At 43.6% G+C, this 25,434-nt stretch overlaps 1 protein-coding gene across 5 annotated transcripts in view; it reads left to right on the forward strand.

Moving 5' to 3' along the window:
* The window catches only part of LOC139321604 (SLAM family member 5-like), a 48,511-nt gene that overhangs the window by 20,375 nt on the left and 2,702 nt on the right, over window positions 1–25,434 (forward strand). Inside the window, exons 4-8 of one of the 5 annotated variants that reach the window (XM_070950367.1) lie at window positions 1,568–1,603; window positions 8,767–8,871; window positions 10,016–10,051; window positions 13,917–13,969; window positions 18,995–19,093. In XM_070950367.1, the coding sequence (XP_070806468.1) occupies window positions 1,568–1,603; window positions 8,767–8,871; window positions 10,016–10,051; window positions 13,917–13,969; window positions 18,995–19,093 (329 nt within the window). The remainder of the gene's footprint in view (window positions 1–1,567; window positions 1,604–8,766; window positions 8,872–10,015; window positions 10,052–13,916; window positions 13,970–18,994; window positions 19,094–25,434) is intronic. The other 4 variants (XM_070950369.1, XM_070950371.1, XM_070950370.1 and 1 more) reach the window with 4 other exon arrangements.

Genomic DNA, 25,434 nt, shown 5'->3' on the forward strand with positions numbered 1-25,434 from the left:
ACCACCATCACCAATCATATTCCTTAAATTTATAATTCCTCTTTTTATGGAGGGGGAGGAATCTTCATCTGGCACCGGAAATCTTATTTGGCCCTCTAGATTTCCACTTCCATTGACCTCATACTTTGCATTAAGAACTCGAAAGCAGCTGGTTGCTGAATTCCTCTGGTCTCTGAAGCTACTCGGAGCTCAGCTCTTCTGAGATTCCCAACCGAGGCACACCAGGTGCTTCTTTCCCTTGTGGGTGAAGAAGCCCCACCTGCAAAGGTTCATTTGGATGACTCTGTAAGCAAATCCCATAAGGGCCATTTCTAGGCATTTCTAAGCAAAAGAAATGCAGCCAATGGAATGCAGAACAAGCTTCCAGCCAAGCTGACCAATTAATTTGGGAGAATGTAGCCAAATTCCTTTGGTTTACCCTGATTGTAGGGTCCATGGCGAGCAACCAGACCCACACGTATAGAGTTCAAGCTAGCAACTTTATTGTTCTCTGCCTATAATACAGGAATCTCCCCTGACTGGCAGCTTTCACCTGGGAAAGGACAGAGAAGGCTTCAGACCTTTGCCTTCTTGTGTTTTTGTAGTGAGTTACTCTAGGCTAATTCCCCACCTGAGCCCCCTCCCAACAGGGACAGTGGCTCTCCAACAGGGAAACCAAATCAGGGGGATTAGGAACCTGGAAGGATTGTCAAACAAGGAGTCAAAATTCCTTATTTGATTCTTTGCTGGACAGATCTCTGGATGATGAGGTGATCATGACCCTGTACAGACATTCCAGTTATTGGGAGTATATGTTACCTAGTTAAATCTACTTCCAAAATTGCAAAGCTGTTGGATAGAAATATATTTTACAGTTTGGTAGAGAAGATGATTTTACCTCAAGATAGCTAATGATGCATACGTCTCGTGTTTATTTTTTATTATTATTATTAGTCATATTTCTATGCCGCCCACTCTCCGAGGACTCTGGGCGGCTTACACCAAAGACAGTATACTAAATAGCATATTGCTCCCAACAATCTGGGTCCTCATTTGACCTACCTGGGAAGGATGGAAGGCTGAGTCAACCTTGAGCCAGTGAGATTTGATCCGCTGATCTGCTGAACTAGCAGTCAGCTGAAGTAGCTGCAGTACTGCACCCTAACCACTGCGCCACTTCGGCTCATTTAAAGTAAGAGTAAGAGTAAGAGTAAATTAATGCTTCAGGCTGCTGAGTGGCATTTGACTAATGCAGTTACTCCATTCATTTTGCAAGCCTTAACTCAGACACATGATAATGATCACATTGCATGCATTTCCTGCCCTACTTTTGCTCTCATTCTTCCTGTTTTCATTTGCGATTGTTTTGTGCTTGTAGTAAAGAATAGAGAAAAATGCTTTACTGAGAAAATGATTGTAAAATTAACTAGGCCTAACAATATGCTTCAAGGAGGGTTAATTGGGTCTGGTGGCTGTTAATCGGATGGCTTCACCAAATCAGAGATGCACAATTTCTCACTGCCTGATCTCTGTTTCCTTTCTATCTGCTCTCTTGTACTTGCATTCTGTCCATCATGCTGAACCCCAGAGGAGAGACCTGGGACGGAGGCCCCCCAAGTGAACGGTGAGCTCCACCCCCTCCTTATAGCTTCCACCCTTCCTTGCCCCTCCCTCTTGGCAGTTTTCCAAAGGGTCCCCCTCCCCAAAAAAAGCACCTAATAGACCCATTCTTGAAGGGGGTAGGAGGAACTAATGAGTCTCCTATACAGTTGAGGACTCAACTTACAACAGTTCCTTATTAATCATTCAAAGTTACAACTGAAAAAAGTGACTTATGACCATTTTACGCATTTACAATCTTTGCAGGTGAGGTGATCAAAATTCAGATGCTTGGCACCTGATCCTTTTTTATGATGGTCCCGGGGTCATGTGATCCCCTTTTGCAACCTTTTGACAAGCAAAGTCAATGGGGAATCCAGATTCACTTAACAACTAACTTAACAAGTTCAATGATTCACTTAATAACTATGACAAGAAAGGTCATAAAATGGGGCAAAACTCACTTAACAACTGTCTTGTTTACCAACAGAAATTTTGGCCTCAGTTGTGGTCCTAAGTCCAGGACCTGTAATTGCAATACTTTTCTGGAAAGTGAAAATTGCTCTAAACAGAGAATATTCGTAGCTCAGGTTGAACTGAGGGGTCCTTAGTGCTCCCTGAGCTTGGCTGTTTTCTTGCAGACTTTCCATTACTCAAATTAGGGAACACCATCAGCGCTAGCCCAAAACATCAATCAACGATTAAACAAAGAGCATCCAAAACCATCCAAAAGAATAAAGCTAATAGATGAAAAAACATAGGAATAAATATAGGGAGAGTTGTAAACGGTAAGAGCCATAAAGAGGAAAGCAACAATAGGACAATATGAACAATACAATTGGCCAAATTAGGGGAAATAATAATCACTTAACACACCCTTGGGTACCATTGAATCATTTTTCAGAATTATAACTCTTCACCCAAGCTGTAAGCTTTCTCTGTCCATTTCTGTTGGTTTTTATGTATGTGCTTATATGTGTTGTACTTAATAAAGTGTGTTATGTATGTTGCAGATTAATAAAACAGATGTGTTTATGTATGTTTATGTACATTAATAAAGCTATGTATGATATAAATTAATAATGCTGATGTGTTTTCATATGTTGTAGATTAATAATGCTGATGTGTTTCTGTTGTGACCCTCCAATGGCCAGCAGAGCTGGCAGCAGACTCAGACAGTGAGGAGGTTGGGGAGGAACATGGGCCAGTCCTGGAGTCTGAGGAAGGCTCTGATGTGTCGGAGGCAGAGATGGGGCCAGGGCCATCCAACAGTTATCAGTTACCTTTGGAGTTGGAGATAAGTGGGGCAGAAGAACAGCTGAAGCCTGTTCCTGATGTGTGTGCTTGCGCAGAGCTGCCAGGAGAAGGGAACAGCTAAGGAACAAGGGCCGACTCAGGAGTAAAGCCACAGGTGGACAGTGAATGGCCCCTCCCATAGGGAATAAAGAGGAGCAAAAGGGGAGTGGAGTTTGCAGGAGACAATTAGTTTGTTTATTAGTGTGAAGATTTGCTTATCGTGCCTCACAGAGACTGCTTGCCAAGTATTTCCTTGTACAGCGTTGCGCTTGGAAGCTATCAACTGGCAACTGACTAGGTGGCTCAGTGGCTAAGACACTGAGCTTTTCCGGTTCGAATCCCTAGTACAGGTCTCCTGCATGAGCAGGGGGTTGGACTAGATGACCTCCAAGGTACCTTCCAACTCTGTTACTGTTAAAAACTATCCAAGGACTGATAAGGTCTGTTGTTGCAATTAAACCTCAAAAGGCTTATTGCCGGGACTTTTTTTTTTTTTAATTTGATTTATATGCCGCCCTTCTCCGGAGACTCAGGGTGGCTTACAATGCGCTAAGCAATAGCCTTCATCCTTTTGTATATTTATACAAAGTCAGTTTATTGCCCCCACAACTGGGTCCTCAATTTACCCACCTTAGAAAGGATGGAAGGCTGAGTCAACCTTGAGCCTTGGCGAGATTCGAACCCTGCAGTAATTGCAGGCAGCTGGTCTTAATAACCAGCTTAATAACAGGGTGCCTTAAACCCCTGTACTACCAAGGCTCTTTGCTGGCTAATGTGAATGCGAGGAATTCACATTAGCCAAATAAAAAGGGGTGGTTTTTTTGTGACAAAGAGTCTGTTTCGTGATTCTGTTAAGCTTAGGTCAGAACAGTTTCTGTATGTTGTACATAAAACAGTGAGTCTGTAAAAAAGAACTCCAAAGAACAGTAGCAAGGAGATAGCATATTATTATTGAGAGACACTATTTAAGCTAACTATGTCTGGTTTGAGTTTACAGGTAATCCCCAAATTAAAACAGTTCACTTAGCGACCATTCAAAATTTCAACCAAGACCCCCCCTCCAAGTACTTAAGACCCAGTCCCGAAATTATGAATGTTGTAGCACCATGGCCGTGTTTCCCCAAAAATAAGCCCTAGTGAAGGAGGTGGGATGGCCAGCACAGGAGGCAGCCCAACCACGTGTCCCCTCACAAACATGGGCAGAGAAGCCTGAGGCGGTGCTTAGCATGGTGGCTCCTTCCCTTCCCTGGGCGCTCGGCCCCACAGATCGGTTGAGCCACTGAGGGCCAGGACCTGCATCTCATTCTGTCTCTCTGGGTGCCTAGAGTTGTTTCTGGTGCACTCTCACCAGGCCCAGCCCTGCCTATGGCGCCAGGCAACCTCACAGCCGAGGGTCCCTCTCTTCCCCAGCCCACCTTTGTGGCTCTGGAGCAGGCAGCGACCACGATTTGTGCTCCACCAGGCCTGGAGCTCAGGTCTTGCTCAGGCTGCTGCTACAGTACCACAAGGCAGAAGATCACCTGCTCTCCCCCCCCCCCCACATGCTTCTGCCCAGTTGCTGGGCCTGCTGCACCTGCTGCTGTTGGCCTTGAGGGGGCTCTTCACTCTCCTGGCTGTGATGCTCTTGGCCGCCCTGCTGGCCTGCTCCTGCCTTGTGCAGGGCAACTTGGCCCAGATCTATGACCTCTGGAGCACCTCGCCCGCTTCAGGCTGTGCCCCTCCCCTGCCCTGTGCAAGATCCATGGCGGCCCTGCAGCAGGCTGGAGAAGGGAGGGGGAGATCACTCCAGAGGTCATAGATCTGGGCCAAGTTGTCCCACACAAGGCAGCACAGGCCAGCAGGGTGGCTGTGAGCAATGTGGTCAGGAGGGCGAAGAGCCCCCGCGAGGTCAGCAGCAGCAGGTGCAGCAGGCCCAGCAGCCAGGCAGAGGCACGGGAGCGGGGGAGCTGATCCTGATGCACTGCATGGCTGTTTGCCTCATCGTAGCAACAGCCTGAGCACGACCCGAACTCCAGTGTCCCAGGAGCAGCAGGGCCAGCAGACAGGGCAGGCGGAGGGCCGGGGAGCGCCAAGAGCTTGGACCGTTGTGGCCACAGGCAAGTGGATGGTGGGATGGAGGGTGGGGCCGGCAGAAGCTGCACTGCCACTCCCATCAGCCCCCCACGCTCGCCACTTCCTGTAAGTGAAAAAAAATAAGACATCCCCGAAAATAAACCCTAGTGCTTATTTTTGAGCCCAACAGAAAATAAAACCAGGTCTTATTTTTGGGAAAACACAGTACGAATGACAGCAGAAATGCTACAACATTCGCCCTGCCGGGTCTCCACAGCCATTAGACCTGTAGAGACTCACTTACCTTGCAATGATCTAGCAAGACCCCTTGGTCTTCCCCACCCTGAGATACCTCACGTGCAGTTAAACCCACCCCCACCCACCCCGATTAGCAAATGCGTGGGCGAAAGCAGGGAGTGATCGCAGTCACGTTACGCAATTCACTCCTACGAATCCTCGGGTTACGAATGTAATTGGCAGGCTCCGTGATATTCGTAATTCAAGGACTACCTGTATTTCTTTATTTTTTGCTGGTTTATCTTTTCTCTCTACCAGCCAGATTCTGGCTCCCATAGAACATGTAGCAACCTGTGCACTCTCTGCTCCAACCCCCAGGTCTTCCAGGACAGAGAGTCAGAATGCCTGAAGGCAAAAGCATAAATATAACAAACTAATAAAAAAAGAAATATTTAGACTTGACTTATCCCAATTAATGCAAGAGTTAGTTTTAGGCTGTGTCCACAGAGTTCATGAATCCTGGAAGCTTAGATAAGAAAACCCAGGGGCCACAATGCACACAGCCCCAATTGCTGGGAGCTGCCACCCATTAATAAGAATAACAGAATAATAAATTTATAAAATTGTATAAGTAATAAAATCCTGGAGTACCGGGGAACTACCAGAGGATTGGAAAAGAGCTGATGTGGTTCCCATCTTCAAAAAAGGGAAATAAATTACTCTTTGTAATATTAAGGGAGTTTGAAAAAAAAGGCATGTTTTCACAGATGGTTGAAGCTGCCAATTTAGCCCTCTGTCAAAACTCGGTCTTGATTTTGCATGAATGTTTTGTATTTGTGAGCTCAAACATCCCCTCCTTTAGTGGGTTGGACTAGAAGATCCCTAAGGTTCCTCCAATCTTATTATTCCATATTCTATGGAAACTTTTAGCTTTCTGGACTAGCCCTTTTCTAAACAGCTGATTAGGCAGCTCCCTTTGAACATTTATATTAAATCTTTCGGGGCATTGACTTAGTATTGTTTCAGAGGAACATTAAATTGTATTCAAAAGCAGGTCGTCCTCAATTTACACCGTAGCACAGCCTGCCCATTACGGTTGTGGGTCATGACAGCTACAAAGCAGATCATCACAACAGCAGACTCAATTTTACAACCTTTTTTGCAGCAGCCATTAATGAAGGCCATGGTTATTATTTATTTATTTATTTATTTATTTATTTATTTATTTATTTATTTATTTATCAAACTTATATGCCGCCCTGTCTCCGAAAAGGACTCAGGGCGGCTCACAGCAATAAAACACATAAAATTCAACATTAAAATGTTAAAAACCATTAAAACTCCCCTTAAAACCCCTTCAGTCCAATCCGGCCTGGCGAAATAACCATGTTTTGAGGTCACGGCGGCAAGAGCGAAGATCAGGGGCCATCCGTAGTCCCAGGAGGAATTGATTCCATAAGGTAGGTGCGCCCACAGAGAAAGCCCGTTCCCTAGGAGTCACCAACCGACACTGCCTGGCCGACGGCACCCCAAGGAGGCTCTCCCTGTGGGAACACACCGGGCGATGGGGAGCTGTCATTGGCCGCATATTAACTAGACCCATTGTTCATTATAGGCATTTTTGCTGAAAACCAGAAGTAAAGAGTAATTTTCAGCAAAAATGTTGTAAATTGTGTCCATCACTCACTCCAAACAGCCATAAACGCCATCCGAGGAATCCGAACTCTTCCATAAGTCCCTGTCCAGGGTACTGAGGCAACTGCCTAAAACAGGGTTTTTCAACCTTGGCAACTTTAAGATCTGTGAACTTCAAGTCCCAGAATTCCTCATCCAAAGTGCACAACCACCAAACACAATTATTGCTTTCATAGGGTCAGTTAACAAATGTAAAGAAAGTGGTTAAAACTGCAGGCCTATAGCTGCTTTGAGGTGATCCAACAGTAACTTTGTTCTCTTAATTATGTATTATTTTGAGGAGACTGAAAAAAACTTGAAATGAATTGCACGATGTGGCTGCTGGTGCTTATCTACCAATGTATTCCTATATATGGTATACAGAGATGATCTGGCAGTTTTTAGAGGCAGGATGAGGTTTGTTGTGATGTTGAGAAATGACTGTGTTGAGACATGTTACGTTGAGAAATAATTTAATTTTTAGTTTGACTTCCTGATGAAATATGCTATCCATGCAATATATCTAGTGATGAGCTTTGTAAATTATATTTATGTATTATTTATTAAATTCAGATGCTTGCCCGTCTTGCCAAGGCACCCAAGTAAATGGTTGAAATCATATGAAACTATTATAGTTAGTGAGTTACATCATGAAATCTAGTCCTTGGCTTAGGACAGGCGTTCAGCTCTCAAATCTTCTTTTGTGCAAGTTACACATCCCTCTCTTGCAACTCATGTCTTCCATTTAGTTCCATTTAGCCAGTCTTGGTCTAGTGGTGTGAAGGCACCAGGCTAGAAACTATGCGATCCTGAGTTCTAGTTCCACCCTGGCATGAAAACCAGCCCGGTGACTTTGGGCCAATCACTAGAATACTGAGAGTTCTAGTTCCGCCTTAGGCATGACAGCTGGCTAAGTGGGCCAATCACCAAAAGATGATGAGTTCTAGTCCCAACTTGGCATGAAAGCTAAGTAGGGTGACTTTGGGCCAATCACCAGGAGACAGTCAGAGGAGAAGTATGGAGTATCAGATACCTTCACCACCTTGAGTTATTTATAAGAATATTAAAGGCAGATTAACAAAATCTTTAAATAAATAAATAAATGACTGCAATCTCCGCCGAGCTCTTGTGCCTCTTGTGCACAAGGAGGAAGGAAATTAGATTATCTTGAAGCTATAAATAAAAGGCTGAAAGATATTCAATTGTTGCCCTGAATCTCTCAATGGCTCAAGGTTTTCTAAACATCTTTCCAATAGGATAGGAAGCAATAGAGTTTCTGGGCAGGAACACTTGTAACCGGAAAAGATGCTGAAAAGGAGATTTTCAGCGATTGGGACAATATTCCTGCTTCAATTACATTGCAGAGTACATCTCCTTTTAAGCATCTTTTCCGGTTAAAAGTTCCGTAGTTACGTCTCTTCAGCTCATGCTCCAGATGTAGAAGTACAGGGTCTCCTACCTGAGAAGCAGGTTGGACTAGAAGACCTCCAAGGTCCCTTCCAGTTCTATTGTTCTATGTTCTAGGAGAGGGCAGCATAATCCTGACATGGCAGGAAGAGAGAGTTAAGGCTGCATTATTCTGGTGGATGATATCTTTCTGCTGTTGTCAGCTTAGCTGTGTCATTTGCAGGGAATTGTGGGTAGAGGAAAATTACCCCATGCAGGGAGTCCTCATTTAGCAACCACAATTGGAACCAGCAACTTGGTCGTTAAACAAAGCAGTTGCTAAACGAAACCACTTAACTGTGCTGATGATCTGTCTTCAGTTTTTCTTCCCTTTACAGACCTGCAAAGGACTGGTTATTTTTTCACCACTGTCACCACTGCAAATGGTCACTAATCGAGGACTACCTGTATAGGGAATAGATTTCCACAGGGTTTGTTAATGTTTGACCAGGGTTGACACAACCTCTGCTCTTTCTTTTGCAGAAAAGGGACCGTCTGCAAGCAATGCGTTGATTGGGGCCGTGATTGCAGCTTTTATCGTCATTCTGCTTGTCATTGTCATTGTCTTTTTTCTGTGCAGGAGGAAAGGTACAAGATATTTCTCAGCTGCACACCCCCTTGCAAAGCGCCCCCTCCACTGACCAGGTTCCCCACTCCTCTTCTTTCCTTCTCCCTCGATCCAAAAAGAGAAAAAAGCTGAACCAGAAAGTCACCCAGGCATCTGTGGGCCACCAGGTGGGCCCTCACCCCCCATCCCAGGGCACCGTCTACTTCTCCATGGATGCTCCAGGGGTAGGAGGGCCCAACCATTTTAATCTGGGCTCTTCCTTGCATCCTTCAGGCCTCCAAGCCATCCTCTAACAGCCACCGTGGTGCAGTGGTTAGAGTGCAGCTACTTCTGCTGACTACTGGCTGCCTGCAATTTGGCAGATCGAATCTCACCAGGCTCAAGGTTAACGCAGCCTTCCGTCCTTTTGAGATCCGTAAAATGAGGAGCCAGATTGTTGGGGGCAATGTGCTGACTCTGTAAACTGCTTTGAGAGGGATGCAAAAGCCCTGTGAAGTGGTATATAAGTCTAAGTGCTATTGCTCTTCCAAGGCTGGAAGAGAGAGCTCAGCCAACACACAACAAAAAGAGCAGAACTTGGACCCCATATTGACTTTTTTGACTCCTCATGGTGCTATAAAAAAAGTTATGGGCAAAGAGAATCTCCGAGGAAGTCTCAGGAGTGTGTGGCACCCAAGGCTTCCCTACAGGGCAAAGAGAAAGGATTCCAGGGGCCCAACTTATCTCCCAGCTTCAGAGAGGCAGCTTCTGCATCTGGTGGGAGATATCAGCAACCTCAAGAACTGCCTCTCTCTGCCTGGCCAAGAGCAATTTCCTCAGCATCCTCTGGTCCACCACCATCATTTGGACAGCTGCCAACTGGTGGGCTGGGCAGAGTGCCTCTTTTGCTTTCTACAGAACCTGCTGCTCAGCCGACACCCCACTGCAAACTGGTAGGTGGGTTCTGGTAGGAGACCCATCTAGTACAACTGGAGACTCCAAATCTTTGCTGGATCTTTGCTACCTCAGACCCTGCCCTCTTCCCTGCCCGCCAACGCTTTTCGTAGGCTTCACCAAGATTAGCCACAATTTATTTGCACACGCCCCAGCTTTGCACAAGATAGCAGCTGTGGCTCACAACTCACCCACTTCCTGCGTTTCACTTGGTTTCTTTTCTTTCCACAGCTGCTAAGGGAAGCGGACGATATACAACACATGCAGGTAACGTTCCCCCCCCCCCCCCCAGAGACTGCAAACACCTGCCACGTAAGATTGGAAGGTTTGCCCGCACACACAAACACAGAAAGACCACAAAGAGCAAAACAAAAATGGAACCCCCATAGCAAAGGGCAAGAGAATTGAGATGTTTAGGAGATCAATCGCCAGCGTGATACACACATTGCTAATTTTCAGGGGCTCCCAGATTTTGGAGTCTGGTGCACATTCAGGATAGTAAGAGCGTGCTCTGGGGGCCCGGCAGGATTGATCAAGTGAGACCCCAGAAAGAGTGCAGAGAAGAGCAACAAAGATGATTAGGGGACTGGAGGCTAAAACAGCTTAATATTCATTATTAAAACAAATGAGGAATTGTTGCAGGAATTGGGAATGTCTAGTCTAGTGAGGAGAAGGACTAGGAGTGACATGATAGCAATCTTCCAGTACTTGAGGGGTTCTCACAGAAAGAAGGGGTCAACCTGTTTTCCAAACCACCTGAAGGGAGGACCAGAAGCAATAGATGGAAACTAAATCAAAGAGAGAAGCAACCTAGAACAAAGGAGAAATTTCCTTACAGCGAGAACTATTAACCCGTAGAACGGCTTGCCTGCAGAGGTTGTGGCTGCTCCATCACTGGAGGCTTTTAAAAAGAGATTGGAAAGTCATTTGTCTGGAATGGTAGAGTTTCCTGCTGAACAGGGGGTTGGACTAGAAGACCCCCAAAGTCTCTTCCAACTCAGTTATCCCATAACACTCTTGCAACGAACCACTAGATCACAAGAGGGGAGAAATCGTTGTTAGAAGAAATGTTTCCAGATGCTTGAGGCAGTGCCCCTCACATTTTAAAAAAAATGGAACAAATACAAAATTTAGAAGGACAGCGAGAAGGAGGCAAAGGAAAGGCAACACTAGCGTGGTCTTTGACCTTCTGATATCACTTATTTATTTATTTCTTCAATAAATCTGCTGCCCATCTCACCATGAGGCTGCTCAGGGCAGCTCACAACAGTAACACGGGGGGGGGGGGGGAAAGCCCAATAAAAATTGTCAATGCAACACCAGCAAAGCAATGCAACAATTAAAATAAATGACGGAATATGAATTAAAAGGTGGGCGGAGGGGGAGCAGGAAGTGCAGAGGGGAGCTGGGGTCAGCTAATTAATAATCGTGAAAATATATCCCAAGATTCATTTCAACAAATGAGGAGCGATGCTCAAATGGCTACATTTTTCTTCCTGCTGCAGGAGAAGCTGTCAAGCCAGCAGCCCACCAGTTCAGCTCCTGAAAATTGCAGGCTGGATTGGATTGGTTTTGTGAAGGGAGGAGGGATCAAGCACAGAGCTAGTCTAGAGTCATGGTGCAACCATAAAAGGGCCAAAACCAGCCCTTCCTGAATTCCTTGGAGCCTTATCTAAGTGATCCCAAGGGAAAGCTGCCAGACTGGGGGGATTCCTGTATTATAGGCAGAATATAATGAAGTAGTTAGCTTACACCCTGCCCAGGTGAGTCTGGTTGTTCATGCCATTCTCCCTTCTGATTAATGAGCCCCATGCAAATATGCAGAGCCCTTTCACTGTTGTTGAACCATGGATAATTGTCAGTAATGACAAAGTTTTAATCACAGGCTATTGGGTTGTTGTTTTTTTTCTCCCAATTATTTGGCAGGTGGTGCTACAAGTTCCTGAATGGGACAAGAGAGACTTTCTCCGTACCCGTCCTTCTTCCTCCATCCCTGCTTTCCCCAGGACTGGGAGCAGGGACAAGCATCTGGTTGCCCCAAATAAATAACAACAACAACTAGCCAAACTAAGAATTGCTTTTGTTCTGCTGCTTTCAAGCAGAGCTTGAATCATTCAGTGGGAGCTTATTCCCACTAAGCCAGGAGTGTCAAACTTGCATTGTCACATGGTTGTTACGTAACGTATCGTGACTTTTTCCCCCTTTGCTAAACCGGGGTTGGGCATGGCCAGCGTGTGATGCATCCGGCCCACTGGCTGCGAGTTTGACACCTCTGCACTAAACATACAGCCCTTCCTTCTTTCCCCCCTTCCTTTTCTCCTTTTTCCTTCCTTCTTTTCTCTTTTGCTTTCCTTCCTCCTCTTTCCCTCTCTCTTTTTCTGAACAAAAGGGAGAGTAGATGAACTACTTACTATGTAAGGCAGGGGTGTTAAACTCGATTTCATTGAGGGCCGCATTGGGGTTGTGTTTGACCTCGGGGGGCCAGGATGGGCATGAGCAGGCTGGGCGTGGCCAGCTCGATGTCACTCATGTGGCTCCTGAGCTCCGTTTCGGCTGCGACGGCCTCCTGCAACCCTCTGCCAGCGAAAACAGAGCTTGGGAGTGTCACCTGTGGCCCTTGCAAGCTCCATTTTCGGCTGTGATGGCTTGGTTTTCGCTGGCAGAAACACTGCGGGCCGGTTCTTCGCTGTTTCCAGGGCGGCCCCACAGGCCAGATCTAAACACCCCGTGGGCCGGATCCAGGCCCCAGGCCTTGAGTTTGACACCCCTGATGCAAGGAGGTGCATTAAAGCAAAATAAAAAAACTGACAAAACTAAGCGATGTGAAATGGGGGAGGGGAGTGAATACTATCAAAATGTTGTTATGGGTCTGTGTATGTGTGTGTCTTAGTGTGTTTATGATTAGCTTATGACACTGCATGCTGTACAATCCAATGTCATCTTGTTGGATGCAATAGCCAAGACAAATATTCCAAATCTGTCTTGTTGTGACTTCATTTTGTGGGTTGATGTTGTGGGTGCTTCATCACTGGATCAGACCACTCTCTTCTGATGAAAACTCACACAGTCCTTGGATGCTTTTCTAGAAAGTTTGTACATATTTTGCCTTTGCAAGTTGTGCTTTGGAAAAAAGGAATTCAAAGGGCAGATAGACACACACAGCATCCTCTCTGGAAGCACAACCCACAAGCACCACCTGGCTGGTGAAGGGTGGCCAGTGGGAAGGAGAAGGAAAGCGTCCTGTCTTCAGAAAAGACGTGGGAATTAACTTGGAGCAGAGAGAGGCATGATGGAACAGAGGAGAAAATGGTCTTTTAAGAAAATACATTTACTGTCGAAAAGACAGGGGAAAAAATTGCATTTTGAGGGGGTTGCAAAGCATTTCTGCCTGAACACAAAGCTATGGCTACATTTATAGTTGGAACATGTTTACTTGTGTAAATGTCATTCCTCTTGTTCTTAAACAAGAAACACCGATGGGTTTAAAATAAGGCTGAGATCTCTTGGGTTTTTTGGTGATTGTTTCAGGCTTTGGAACGGGTCACAGGGAAATGTCTCGTTTTATTTTGGATCCGAAGGATCAGACAGGATTTATAATTGTGTGGGTTGTTTGGTTTGGCTGTGTTGTTTTGTACAAAGTGGGGTTTGTTCTTTGTTACTAAATGCAGTATTCTTACTTTTGTTGTAAATGTCTTCTGTTGGTGAAGAGGCTTGTTTTCTTTGTGCTAACATGAAATAAAACATCTACTTGATTCAACTTGCATGACTAACTGACTGACTTGTGGCCCACTTAATGAAGTTTGCACACAATCATTAATGCTTATTAATGATTCCTCCACTTTCTGATGTTCAGCACCCTGTTTAAACCGAGCCCTTTAATTAAATTAATTGCCTGCTTCAGTGAATATAAACACAACAATTAACGTCGGCTCTATTCAGCATCGCTTGGGAGGGGGAGGCACTCTTTAGGAACAGAGAAATAAAAGGCCAGGCCAGAAGAAAGGAAAGGAAAGGAAATTATATTTTGACTGCTTAATTTTATTTCTTTATCTTGCCCTGAAAAGGATTGGCAGTTGTCAGCCCAAACAGTCACAGGGTCCATCTGGATAACGGTCACAATTTTTCTTTGCAGAGATTGAAAATCCACCTAGAAGTGATTCCACCTTAATAGGAGACCAGGCCAAGGTAAGTCCATAAGAATGTGAAACATAGAATCATAGGGCTGGAAGAGACCTTGGAGGTCTTCTAGTCCAACCCCCTCCTCACAAAGGTCTTCTAAAGCTTCTTGAATGAACCAAGGTGATCTATAGTTCAGGGTTCTCCAAACTTGGCCACTTTAAGACTTGTGGACTTCAACAAGCCTTGGTAGTACAGTGGTCTAAAGCACCCTGTTATTAAGACCAGCTGCCTGCAATTACTGCAGGTTCGAATCTCGCCAGGCTCAAGGTTGACTCAGCCTTCCATCCTTTCTAAGGTAGGTAAATTGAGGACCCAGTTGCGGGGGCAATAAGCTGACTTTGTATAAAATATACAAAAGGATGAAGGCTATTGCTTAACGCACTGTAAGCCGCCCTGAGTCTCCAGAGAAGGGCGGCATATAAATCAAATTAAAAAAAAAAAAACTCCCAGAATTCCCCAGCCAGCCATGCTGTCTGAGAAATTGTGGGAGTTGAAGTCCACAAGTCTTAAAGTGGTCAAGTTTGGAGAACCCTGGACTAGTCCCTGGAAGTCCAAGTCACCCCCCTCCAGTTCCCTACTCAGCTCAGGTTCTTCTTGAATGTCACCAACTCAATCCCATGTCCTCCACAAGAGGAAGGAAAACCCCTTATGGGATGAAACCTGAAAAGGCCATCAGGTTTTCAAAATCGAGACTTCCTTAAGGCAGGTGATCTCAACTGCCAGGATTCTCAATCGGGGGTTCGTGTGCAGGGGAATCCTGGCAATTGAAATCCACACTTCCAGAAGATATCCATATGTGGGAAAGAAAGAACGCTCTTCTGAACAGAATAAAATGGGATTGTATGTTATGGGCTGCCTAGCTTCTCTTTCTTTTGCTGACTTGAGGTCTTCTCAAAGGAGGATTTTACACCAGGCTCCTTAAAGAGCTCAAGGCCAGAAAGGGGGTGGAGGAATCAGATTTGGGGTGATGGGCACCCACTTGCTATGCGTTGGGATGCTGTCAGTGTTTTTTGAGGCGCTGTGGTTTTAAAGTTGTATTTTTTTTTCTTTTTTAAGTTTGAGCCGTGTTCAATTTTGTGACGCATATCCTACGGTAATTTTTTCTTAAAAGGAAAGAAATAACTGATAACTTTCAGATAACCTGGTAGGAAATGACACTTTTGCTTCTTTAAGAGAAAAAAATGTGTTAGCTTTTGATCTTATGGAAAATATACAATTAAAAATAAATCTCACTAAAATTACTCATAGTTTCTTCATTTTAAATTTTCCAAAAGGAAAACTCACAATCAATGAACTTTGAAGTAAAGCTGCTTGTCGGTCTAGCATTGAAATATATTACCGCTCCCGAAATCATTGGTGGCCCTTTGCCATAAAGAGGACTGTGGGGCTCACTCTGTAGCCACCCAAAGGGTTAGAGAGGCTGTGTGACTTTGAAAAATAAAGGAAAGAACAAAGAGTAAAGCCAAGTAAAAAATAAAGTAAAAAATAGAGTCGTTAGAGGTGAAAGTGAATGTAACAAACAAAGGTCATGTAAAATAAAAAGTAAAATTAGGTAAGGTGAGTATAGTAAAGAATACAAAGTGAAAGTAAAAGTAAAAAAATAAAGATAAAAAGTAAAGTAAGGTAAAGTAAGGAGTATAATAAAAAGTAGAGGAGAAAATAAAAGTGAAAATAAAAAATAAAGGGTAAGGTAAAGAGTAGTAAAAAGTAGAGTAGAAAGTAAAAGTAAAAGTAAAAATAAAGGTAAGGTAAAGAGTGTAGTAAAAAAGTAGAATAGAAAGTGAAAGTGAAAGTAAAAATAAAAGTAAGGTAAAGTAAAAAGTAAACAGAGGTGAGTATAGTAAAGACTAGAAAGTGAAAGTAAAAATCAAGGAAAAGTAAAGTAAAGGGTATAGTAAGGTGACCAGATTTTAACATTGGTAAAGAGGGACATTGTGGGCGTGGCTTATTTTGTGGGCATGGCTAGCTGGTCATGTGACCGGGTGGGCGTGGCTAGCTGGTCATGTGACTGGGTGGGCGTGGCTAGCTGGTCATGTGACCGGGTGGCCATGGCTATGCGTATAGGGTAAGGTGAACAGATTTTAACATTGGTAAGAAGGACACCATTGTGGGCGTGACTTGTTGTGTGGGCGTGGCTTGGAGGCCATGTGACTGGGTGGGCGTGGCTAGCTGGTCATGTGACCGGGTGGCCATGGCTATGTGTATAGGGACTACTCAGAGGGCTGAAAAGTCATTTCTGACAGGTCCTCACACTTTTGACTGGTCCTCACACTTATGACCATCCTCACATTTATGCCCGTGCAGTATTCTTAACAACCATGTCACTCATTTCACAACTGCTTCTCTTCACCATGGTGACAAGATAGGGCAAAAACGTAAAATGTGAGGACAGTCGTAAGTTCGAGGACTGGTCAAAAGTGTGAGGACCAGTCAAAAATAACTTTTTCAGCCCTCTGAGTAGTCCATATGCACAAAAGGACTAACCAGAGGGCTGAAAAAAGTCATTTCTGACAGGTCCTCACACTTTTGACTGGTCCTCACACTTATGACCATCCTCACATTTATGCCCGTGCAGTATTCTTAACAACCATGTCACTCATTTCACAACTGCTTCTCTTCACCATGGTGACAAGATAGGGCAAAAACGTAAAATGTGAGGACAGTCGTAAGTTCGAGGACTGGTCAAAAGTGTGAGGACCAGTCAAAAATAACTTTTTCAGCCCTCTGAGTAGTCCATATGCACAAAAGGACTAACCAGAGGGCTGAAAAAAGTCATTTCTGACAGGTCCTTGCACTTTTGACTGGTCCTCACACTTATGACCATCCTCATATTTATGCCCGTGCAGCATTCTTAACAACCATGTCACTCATTTCACAACTGCTTCTCTTCACCATGATGATAAAATAGGGCAAAAATGTAAAATGTGAGGACAGTCATAAGTTCGAGGACTGGTCAAAAGTGTGAGGACCAGTCAAAAATAACTTTTTCAGCCCTCTGAGTAGTCCATATGCACAAAAGGACTAACCAGAGGGCTGAAAAAAGTAATTTCTGACAGGTCCTCGCACTTTTGACTGGTCCTCACACTTATGACCATCCTCACATTTATGCCCGTGCAGCATTCTTAACAACCATGTCACTCATTTCACAACTGCTTCTCTTCACCATGATGACAAGATAGGGCAAAAATGTAAAATGTGAGGACAGTCATAAGTTCGAGGACTGGTCAAAAGTGTGAGGACCAGTCAAAAATAACTTTTTCAGCCCTCTGAGTAGTCCATATGCATTAAAGGATACAGCAATAGAGAGGGATGAAGGAATGGAAATTAGAGTAGGAGTGAGGGTAAGAGAGGGAGGAAGAGAGGAGGAGAAGGAGAAAGGAAGAGGAAATAGGGAGGAGAAGAAGAGGGTGGGGGGAAGAGAAAGTAAGAAGGAAAGAAAAGAGAGGTGGTAGGTTTGAGGAGAAAGATTGCTGTACAATAAAAAAGATGAAAGGGAAGAAAGCCAACCCCAAGCAAATATAAAGATATTAAGATTAAGAATGAATTGTTAAACTTTAAAGAATAAAAGAGAACAAATATGAATAAATAGCAATAATTAGAATTTAGAAACACACATACAAACATGCAATGTATTTTCTTTGAACAGAATATTTGGCTGGTTCACAAATTTAAACAGCGTTTAGTCATTTCAATTAAATTTACAATTTCTATATTTCCTTTTTGCCATATTTATTCCTCATCTATTTTTTTAAAAAAACAATATTACCCTTCATCCTCATCTCTAATCTTAATCAAATTCAATTTTTCCCTTCTATTCTATATTATACCCCTTCCCATTGTCATCTATTTTTATATCCATCCTCACATTGGTTAATTATGTAATTATGTAATACAGTTGTTTAATACAAATTCAACATTTTAATATAAATCAATTAGTTATATAACTATATTTTTTTGTATATTAATCAATATGAACATGAATATTCCAATTATTTCCATGCAATCCAATTTCTTACAAATCAATTAATTATATTTACCAATAATAATAAACCAAATAATTTCCCCCATATATTCCTCCAAACCACAACTTAACCATTTCTGCTTTCAACACAATATACAATTATTAATAGTATCTCAATTATTACAATTCCCTAGTTAAATAGAGCTTTTTTTCTTTTGTGTTTTAAAATCCAAAATTTCCCATTGTTTGCAGTTTTGTACCTACCTTTTTTGGTGAGGAAAAAGAAAAAGAAAGAAATCTGTCTCTGCCTCATTTTGTCACGTTGCAGGTTTAGTTTCGCTTTCGCCTGTTTTCAGTATAGCTGGGGGGGGGGGGGGAAATCTGCTCCAGGAACTTTTTGCAGCTTTTCGCAGCTAATTAACCTAGCGGAAGCTGTTAACAGGGGCTGTTTTTCTATTTTTGCAGGCATGGGTCTATTCATTTTTTTTTTTAACACTGATCAGCTGTAGGTCGGCCCTTTGAAGCCCCGCGGCAAGAGTTTAAAGAGTTTTTTTCCCCTCTAGCCATCAGCGGGGATTCAGGAGGCAGAATGAAAAATCGGGACTTTTTTAAAACGCGGCGGGACGCGGGACAAATTGCTCAAAAGCGGGACTGTCCCGCCAAAAGCGGGACGTCTGGTCACCTTAGGGTATAGTAAAAACTAGAGTGAAAGTGAAAGAAAGGAAAATAAAGTAAAATAAGGTAAGGTAAAATAAAGCTAGAAGCTAAGGTAAATTCAAGAGCAATGTAAAAAGTGAAAGCGAAAATGAAAGTAAAGCAAGGTAAGATAAGGTAAAATAAATAACGAATGAAAAGCAAAAGTCAAATAAACAAAAAGGTAAAAAGTCAAGTAAAAAGTGAGGTAATGTACTAAAATAAAATATTTTACCTGTCCATGCAGGTATACATACACATACACATACACATACACACACTGTAACCAGAGTCAGAAGAAGCAGTTCAGAATTGCTGAAAACTTGGCAGGTGACAATAAATACTTAACTTTCTCTCTCTTTTTTTAAAACTCCTAGGAAACCAGGAGAAAGACAAATCAGCCAGCTAGAAGAGCAGCAAAGAACAACCAGGAGATGCCTCACACCATTTATTCCGCTGTGCAGCATCCCAAGCAGGTGGGAAATATTTAATGATTATTGTATTTATTAAATTTATACAGCTGCCCAGTTCACACATAGATGACTCCAGGTGGCTTACAATTAAGGTGACCAGATTTTAACATTGGTAAAGCGGGACACCCACCATTTTGTGGGCGTGGCTTGGAGGTCATGTGACTGGGTGGCCATGGCTATGTGTATAGAAAAAAACCATTTCTGACAGGTCCTCGCACTTTTGACTGGTCCTCACACTTATGACCATCCTCACATTTATGCCCGTGCAGCATTCTTAACAACCATGTCACTCATTTCACAACTGCTTCTCTTCACTATGGTGATAAGATAGGGCAAAAAACGTAAAATGTGAGGACCATCGTAAGTTTGAGGACTGGTCAAAAGTGTGAGGACCAGACCAGTCAAAAATAATTTTTTCAGCCCTCTGAGTAGTCCATATGCATAAAAGGATACAGCAATAGAGAGGGATGAAGGAAGGAGAAGAGAGATGAAGAAAGAAGGAGAGAGAGGGAAGGAAGAGAGGAGGAGAAGGAGAAAGGAAGAGGAAGTAGGGAGGAGAAGAAGAGGGGGGAAGAGAAAGTAAGAAGGAAAGAAAAGAGAGAGGTGGTAGGTTTGAGGAGAAAGATTGCTGTACAATAAAAAAAATGAAAGCGAAGAAAACCAACCCCAAACAAATATAAAGATATTAAGATAAAGAATGAATTGTTAAACTTTAAAGAATAAAAGAGAACGAATATGAATAAATAGCAATAATTAGAAACACACATACAAACATACAATGTATTTTCTTTGAACAGAATATTTGGTTGGTTCACAAATTTAAATAGTGTTTAGTCATTTCAATTAAATTTACAATTTCTATATTTCCTTTTTGCCATATTTATTCCTCATCTATTTTTAAAAAAAAACAATATTACCCTTCATCCTCATCTCTAATCTTAATAAAATTCAATTTTCCCTTCTATTCTATATTATACCTCTTCCCATTGTCATCTATTTTTATATCCATCCTCACATTGGTTAATTATGTAATTATGTAATAATTGTTTAATACAAATTCAACATTTTAATATAAATCAATTAGTTATATAACTATCTTTTTTGTATATTAATCAATATGAACATGAATATTCCAATTATTTCCATGCAATCCAATTTGTTACAAATCAATTAATTATATTTACCAATAATAATAAACCAAATAATTTCCCCCATATACAGTCAGGTCCAGAAATATTGGGACATCGACACAATTCTAATATCTTTGGCTCTATACACCACCACCATGGAGTTGGAATGAAACAAACACAATGTGCGTTAACTGCAGACTGTCAGCTTTAATTTGAGGGTATGTACATCCAACTCAGGTGAACGGTGTAGGACTTACAGCAGTTTGTATATGTGCCTCCTACTTGTTAAGGGACCAAAAGTAATGGGACTATTGGCTTCTCAGCTGTTCCATGGCCAGGTGTGTGATATTCCCTCATTACCCCAATTACAATGTGCAGATAAAAGGCCCAAAGTTCATTTCAAGTGTGCTATTTGCATTTGGAATCTGTTGCTGTCAACTCTCAAGATGAGATCCAAAGAGCTGTCACTGTGAGTGAAGCAAGCCATCATTAGGCTGAAGAAACAAAACAAACCCATCAGAGAGATAGCAAAAACATTAGGCGTGGCCAAAACAACTGTTTGAAACATTCTCAAAAAGAAGGAATGCACAGGTGAGCTCAGTAACACCAAAAGACCTGGGAGACCACGGAAAACAAGTGTGGTGGATGACCGAAGAATTCTTTCCCTGGTGAAGAAAACACCCTTCACAACAGTTGGCCAGATCAAGAACACTCTCCAGGAGGTAGGTGTATGTGTGTCGAAGTCAACAATCAAGAGAAGACTTCACCAGAGTGAATACAGAGGGTTCACCACAAGATGTAAACCATTGGTGAGCTTCAAAAACAGGAAGGCCAGATTAGAGTTTGCCAAACAACATCTAACAAAGCCTTCACAGTTCTGGAACAAGATCCTATGGACAGATGAGACCAAGATCAACTTGTACCAGAGTGATGGGAAGAGAAGAGTATGGAGAAGGAAAGGAATTGCTCATGATCCTAAGCATACCACCTCATCAGTGAAGCATGGTGGTGGTAGTGTCATGGCGTGGGCATGTATGGCTGCCAATGGAACTGGTTCTCTTGTATTTATTGATGATGTGACTGCTGACAAAAGCAGCAGGATGAATTCTGAAGTGTTTCAGGCAATATTATCTGCTCACATTCAGCCAAATGCTGCAGAACTCATTGGACGGTGCTTCACAGTGCAGATGGACAATGACCCAAAGCATACTGCAAAAGCAACCAAAGAGTTTTTGAAGGGACAGAAGTGGAATGTTATGCAATGGCCAAGTCAATCACCTGACCTGAATCCCATTGAGCATGCATTTCACTTGCTGAAGACAAAACTGAAGGGAAAATGCCCCAAGAACAAGCAGGAACTGAAGACAGTTGCAGTAGAGGCCTGGCAGAGCATCACCAGGGATGAAACCCAGGGTCTGGTGATGTCTATGCGTTCCAGACTTCAGGCTGTGATTGATTGCAAAGGATTTGCAACCAAGTATTAAGAAGGGAAAGTTTGATTTATGATTATTATTCTGTCCCATTACTTTTGGTCCCTTAACAAGTGGGAGGCACATATGCAAACTGCTGTAAGTCCTACACCGTTCACCTGAGTTGGATGTACATACCCTCAAATTAAAGCTGACAGTCTGCAGTTAACGCACATTGTGTTTGTTTCATTCCAACTCCATTGTGGTGGTGTATAGAGCCAAAGATGTTAGAATTGTGTCGCTGTCCCAATATTTCTGGACCTGACTGTATTCCTCCAAACCACAACTTAACCATTTCTGCTTTCAACACAATATACAATTAATAGTATCTTAATTATTACAATTCCCTAATTAAATAGAGCTTTTTTTCTTTTGTGTTTTAAAATCTTGAACTCTCCTCTTTTGCCCTAAATTTCCCATTGTTTGCAGTTTTGCACCTACCTTTTTTGGTGAGGAAAAAGAAAACGAAATCTCTCTCTGCCTCATTTTGCCACGTTGCAGCAAAGACCCTGCTTTACTTTCAGTTTAGCTTTTAAAGCATAGTTAGGGGGAAAAAATCTCCAGCACTCTGCAGCTAGCAACTACAGAGCCCTGAGCAAAACAGCTGAGAGTAAATCAGCTGAGAGTCGGGAAGCCGATCTAATCAACTTGTGCTAATTAACCTATGCTGAAGCTTTAAGGGGCTGTTTTTTCGATTTTTATAGGCATCGGTCTACTCATTTGTTTTCTTTTAACACTGATCAGCTGTAGGGCGGCCCTTTGAAGCCCCACGGCAAGAGTTTAAATAGTTTTTTTCCCTCTGGCCATCAGCTGGGACTCAGGAGGCAGCCGGAAGCAACCCACCACTGCGCCGTGCATTCTTTCCAAAAATCGGGACTTTTTTAAAACGCGGGACGCAAGACAAATTGTTCAAAAGCGGGACTGTCCCGCCAAAAGCGGGACGTCTGGTCACCTTACTTACAATGTTAAAAGACACAGTGTAAAAGCTCCATCTCCATTCAGGGTTCCCCGGAGACCACCGATAACACCATATTTTTAGGGCCTTTCTGAAAAGCAACGGAACTGTAGCTATAGGACCGTGATGGTGAACCTATGGCACACGACCATGTGCGACCATGTGCATGCCGACCAGCTGATTTTTGGGCCTTCTGGGGCCACTGGAAGTAGGGAAACAGGCTGTTTCCTGCCTCCGGAGGGCCTGTGGGGGTGGGGAAGGCCCGTTTTTCTCTCTCCCCCAGGCTCCAGAGCATTTATAGGAGCTTGGGGAGGGCAAAAACAGCCTTCCCCACCCCCTGGAGGTCCTCCAGAGGCCGGAAACAGCCCATTTGCTGACTTTCAGTTCCACTGGAGGTGGGCTGTTTCTAGCTTCTGGGGGGGTGGAGAAGGCCATTTTTGGCCTCCCCTGGCTCCTAGAGAGGCTCTGGAGCCTGGGGAGAGCAAAAACGGCCTACCAGGCCCACTGTGCCAAAAGCTGGGGGAGCGAGGGTGTGTGTGTCATGCACACATGCACAGGAGGTGGGGCGCATAAAATTATGGGTGTGGGCGCACTCACGCGCGACATCCCCCCCACACTCACCTTGCTTTTGGCACGCGATGGCAAAAAGGTTAGTTATCACTGCTATAGGAGAATGATGTTCCATAGGCAAGGGGCAACACCGAGAAGGCCGTTTGTGATATTCCTACCAGGTGTACATCTGTAATTGATGAGACCCGTAACACGCCCTGACTTCCCATGGTGGTGGGAAGGGTGGGCTTAACGGGGGAGAGGTGGATCTTCACTCCTTTCCATTTACAGCAGCCTTTTTGAACACTGGTCTCGGAATCCCAGCCATATGGGTCTGGTAGTTGAAAGCATCCAGAGGGGCACCAAGTTGGAGGAGGCCGTGTTGGTAAAACACAGACACTCACTTCTCGAGACCGCAGGGAATAAATTGTGATTCAACCTAAACAGGGGTCTCTAAGCCTGGCAACTTTAAGACTTGTGGATTTAAATTCTGGGTGTTAACCCAGAATTCCCCAGCCAGCTATGACTTGAAGTCCATAAGTCTTAAAGTTGTCAAGTTTGCAACTACGAATTTAAATAGGATGGTACTTGGAGAAAAGAGAGCACAAACGGTCCCTGCTATTTGTCCTCTGTTTTTTAAAAAGTGATAACAGTATTAACAGATTAACAGAGTTGGAAGGGACCTTGTAGGTCATCCAGTACAACCCACCCACCCCCGCCCAAGCAGGAGACCTTACCCCATTTCTGACTGATGGCCATCTTAGACGTTTGGATTTGGTGTTTATGGCCATTCGGGCTTCCCCTAATTGCTTCTGGTTTCGAAAAGGATTGTGCAAATTCTAAGAGTCCAATTTCCTGCCAGTGTGCTAAAAATGTACAATGCAAATTTTATATTTTTCAAAAAGGATGAAGCTGTGAATATGACCGTATATTTCTTCTTCAGAGGGAACAGTACATTTGCTAACCGTTCTGCAAAGCCACTCTGGGAAACTGGAAAACTTAAAAGGTTTATGGCCGTGATGGCACACATGCCAGAGGTGGCACATAGAGCCCTGTCTGTGGGCAGGCACGCCGTCACCAGTTCCTCTTCTGGTTTCACGCGTGCCAGCCACCTGGTCTTCGTGGGTGCCGGAGCACCGGAAAACAACCTGAAAATGGCCAAAACCCAAGCCATTTTTGGGGCCGTTTTCAGGCTGTTTTTCGGGCCATTTTTGGCCTGAAAAACAGCCTAAAAATGTCTGAAAAACAAAGACAGGCATGTGCGCACCGGATAGCTGGTCTTTGGGTTTCCGGTGCTCCGGTGTGTGCACATGCACGCACGTTCCAGTTTGGCCACTCAGTGCCGAAAAGGTTCGTCATCCCTGGTTTATGGTGTCTAGAAATTCATACAAATTTGTGACCATTCATTCTACAACCGTTTGAAATTATGACAGCACTGAACAAAGAGACTTAAGACCCTTACCCAAAGTTACAACTGCTGCAGCATCATTGGGGTCACATGAACAAAATGTAGTCCTTTACAACCAACTGCAGGGATACTACAGTGGCCTCCCCGTGTCAGGGTTCCAAGTAACCCACCCATAGCAATCAAAACTCCGAGGCAGGTGGATTCCTCAAAGAAATAAGATTTATTGGACATGTCATATTGGCACGACCTGGTGAAAACTGACTCTAAATGTTCCCATGGTTTTCACCTAATTAAAAGTAAACGTTCTTGTTGCTAGATGACTCCAGCTCCCTCCTTCCGGACACCTGGTGAGAATGTTCTTGGTTTCCAAGAGAAAGTATTTTATTTTGGCTACAGCACCCCAGCTCTCTCTACTGCCCTCTCCCTTTCCCACAGCTCCAGTTGGGGCAGTACTGAAGCCCCAAAATGGCCACAGCCAGATCAGCTTCAGGGTTGACACCCTGCTTATCAAGCCCTCATCCCTCCCTGCTGTGTCCCTCCCCTCACCCCCCCCCCCCCGCCATCACAACTCAGTCCACTTACCTTTTCCATAGATCTCCTTCAGGAAGTAGCCACTGTGCCACACTGCCTTCCTACACAGAGGCCACATGGCACTCTTATTATTATAATTTATTTTATTTATTTATTTATTTTATTAGATTTCTATACCACCCTACTCCCGCAGGACTCAGGGCGGTGCACAGCCAAACAATAAAAAACATACATACAAAATTTAAAAATAGAATAAAATCAAATTAAATAATTTTGGCCCCGACAAATTTAAAACCCCAAAC

The sequence above is a fragment of the Pituophis catenifer genome, unplaced genomic scaffold (genome assembly GCF_029215685.1).
Source record: "Pituophis catenifer annectens isolate HBS135680 unplaced genomic scaffold, rPitCat1.0.hap2 SCAF_10, whole genome shotgun sequence".
NCBI lineage: Eukaryota > Metazoa > Chordata > Lepidosauria > Squamata > Colubridae > Pituophis > Pituophis catenifer.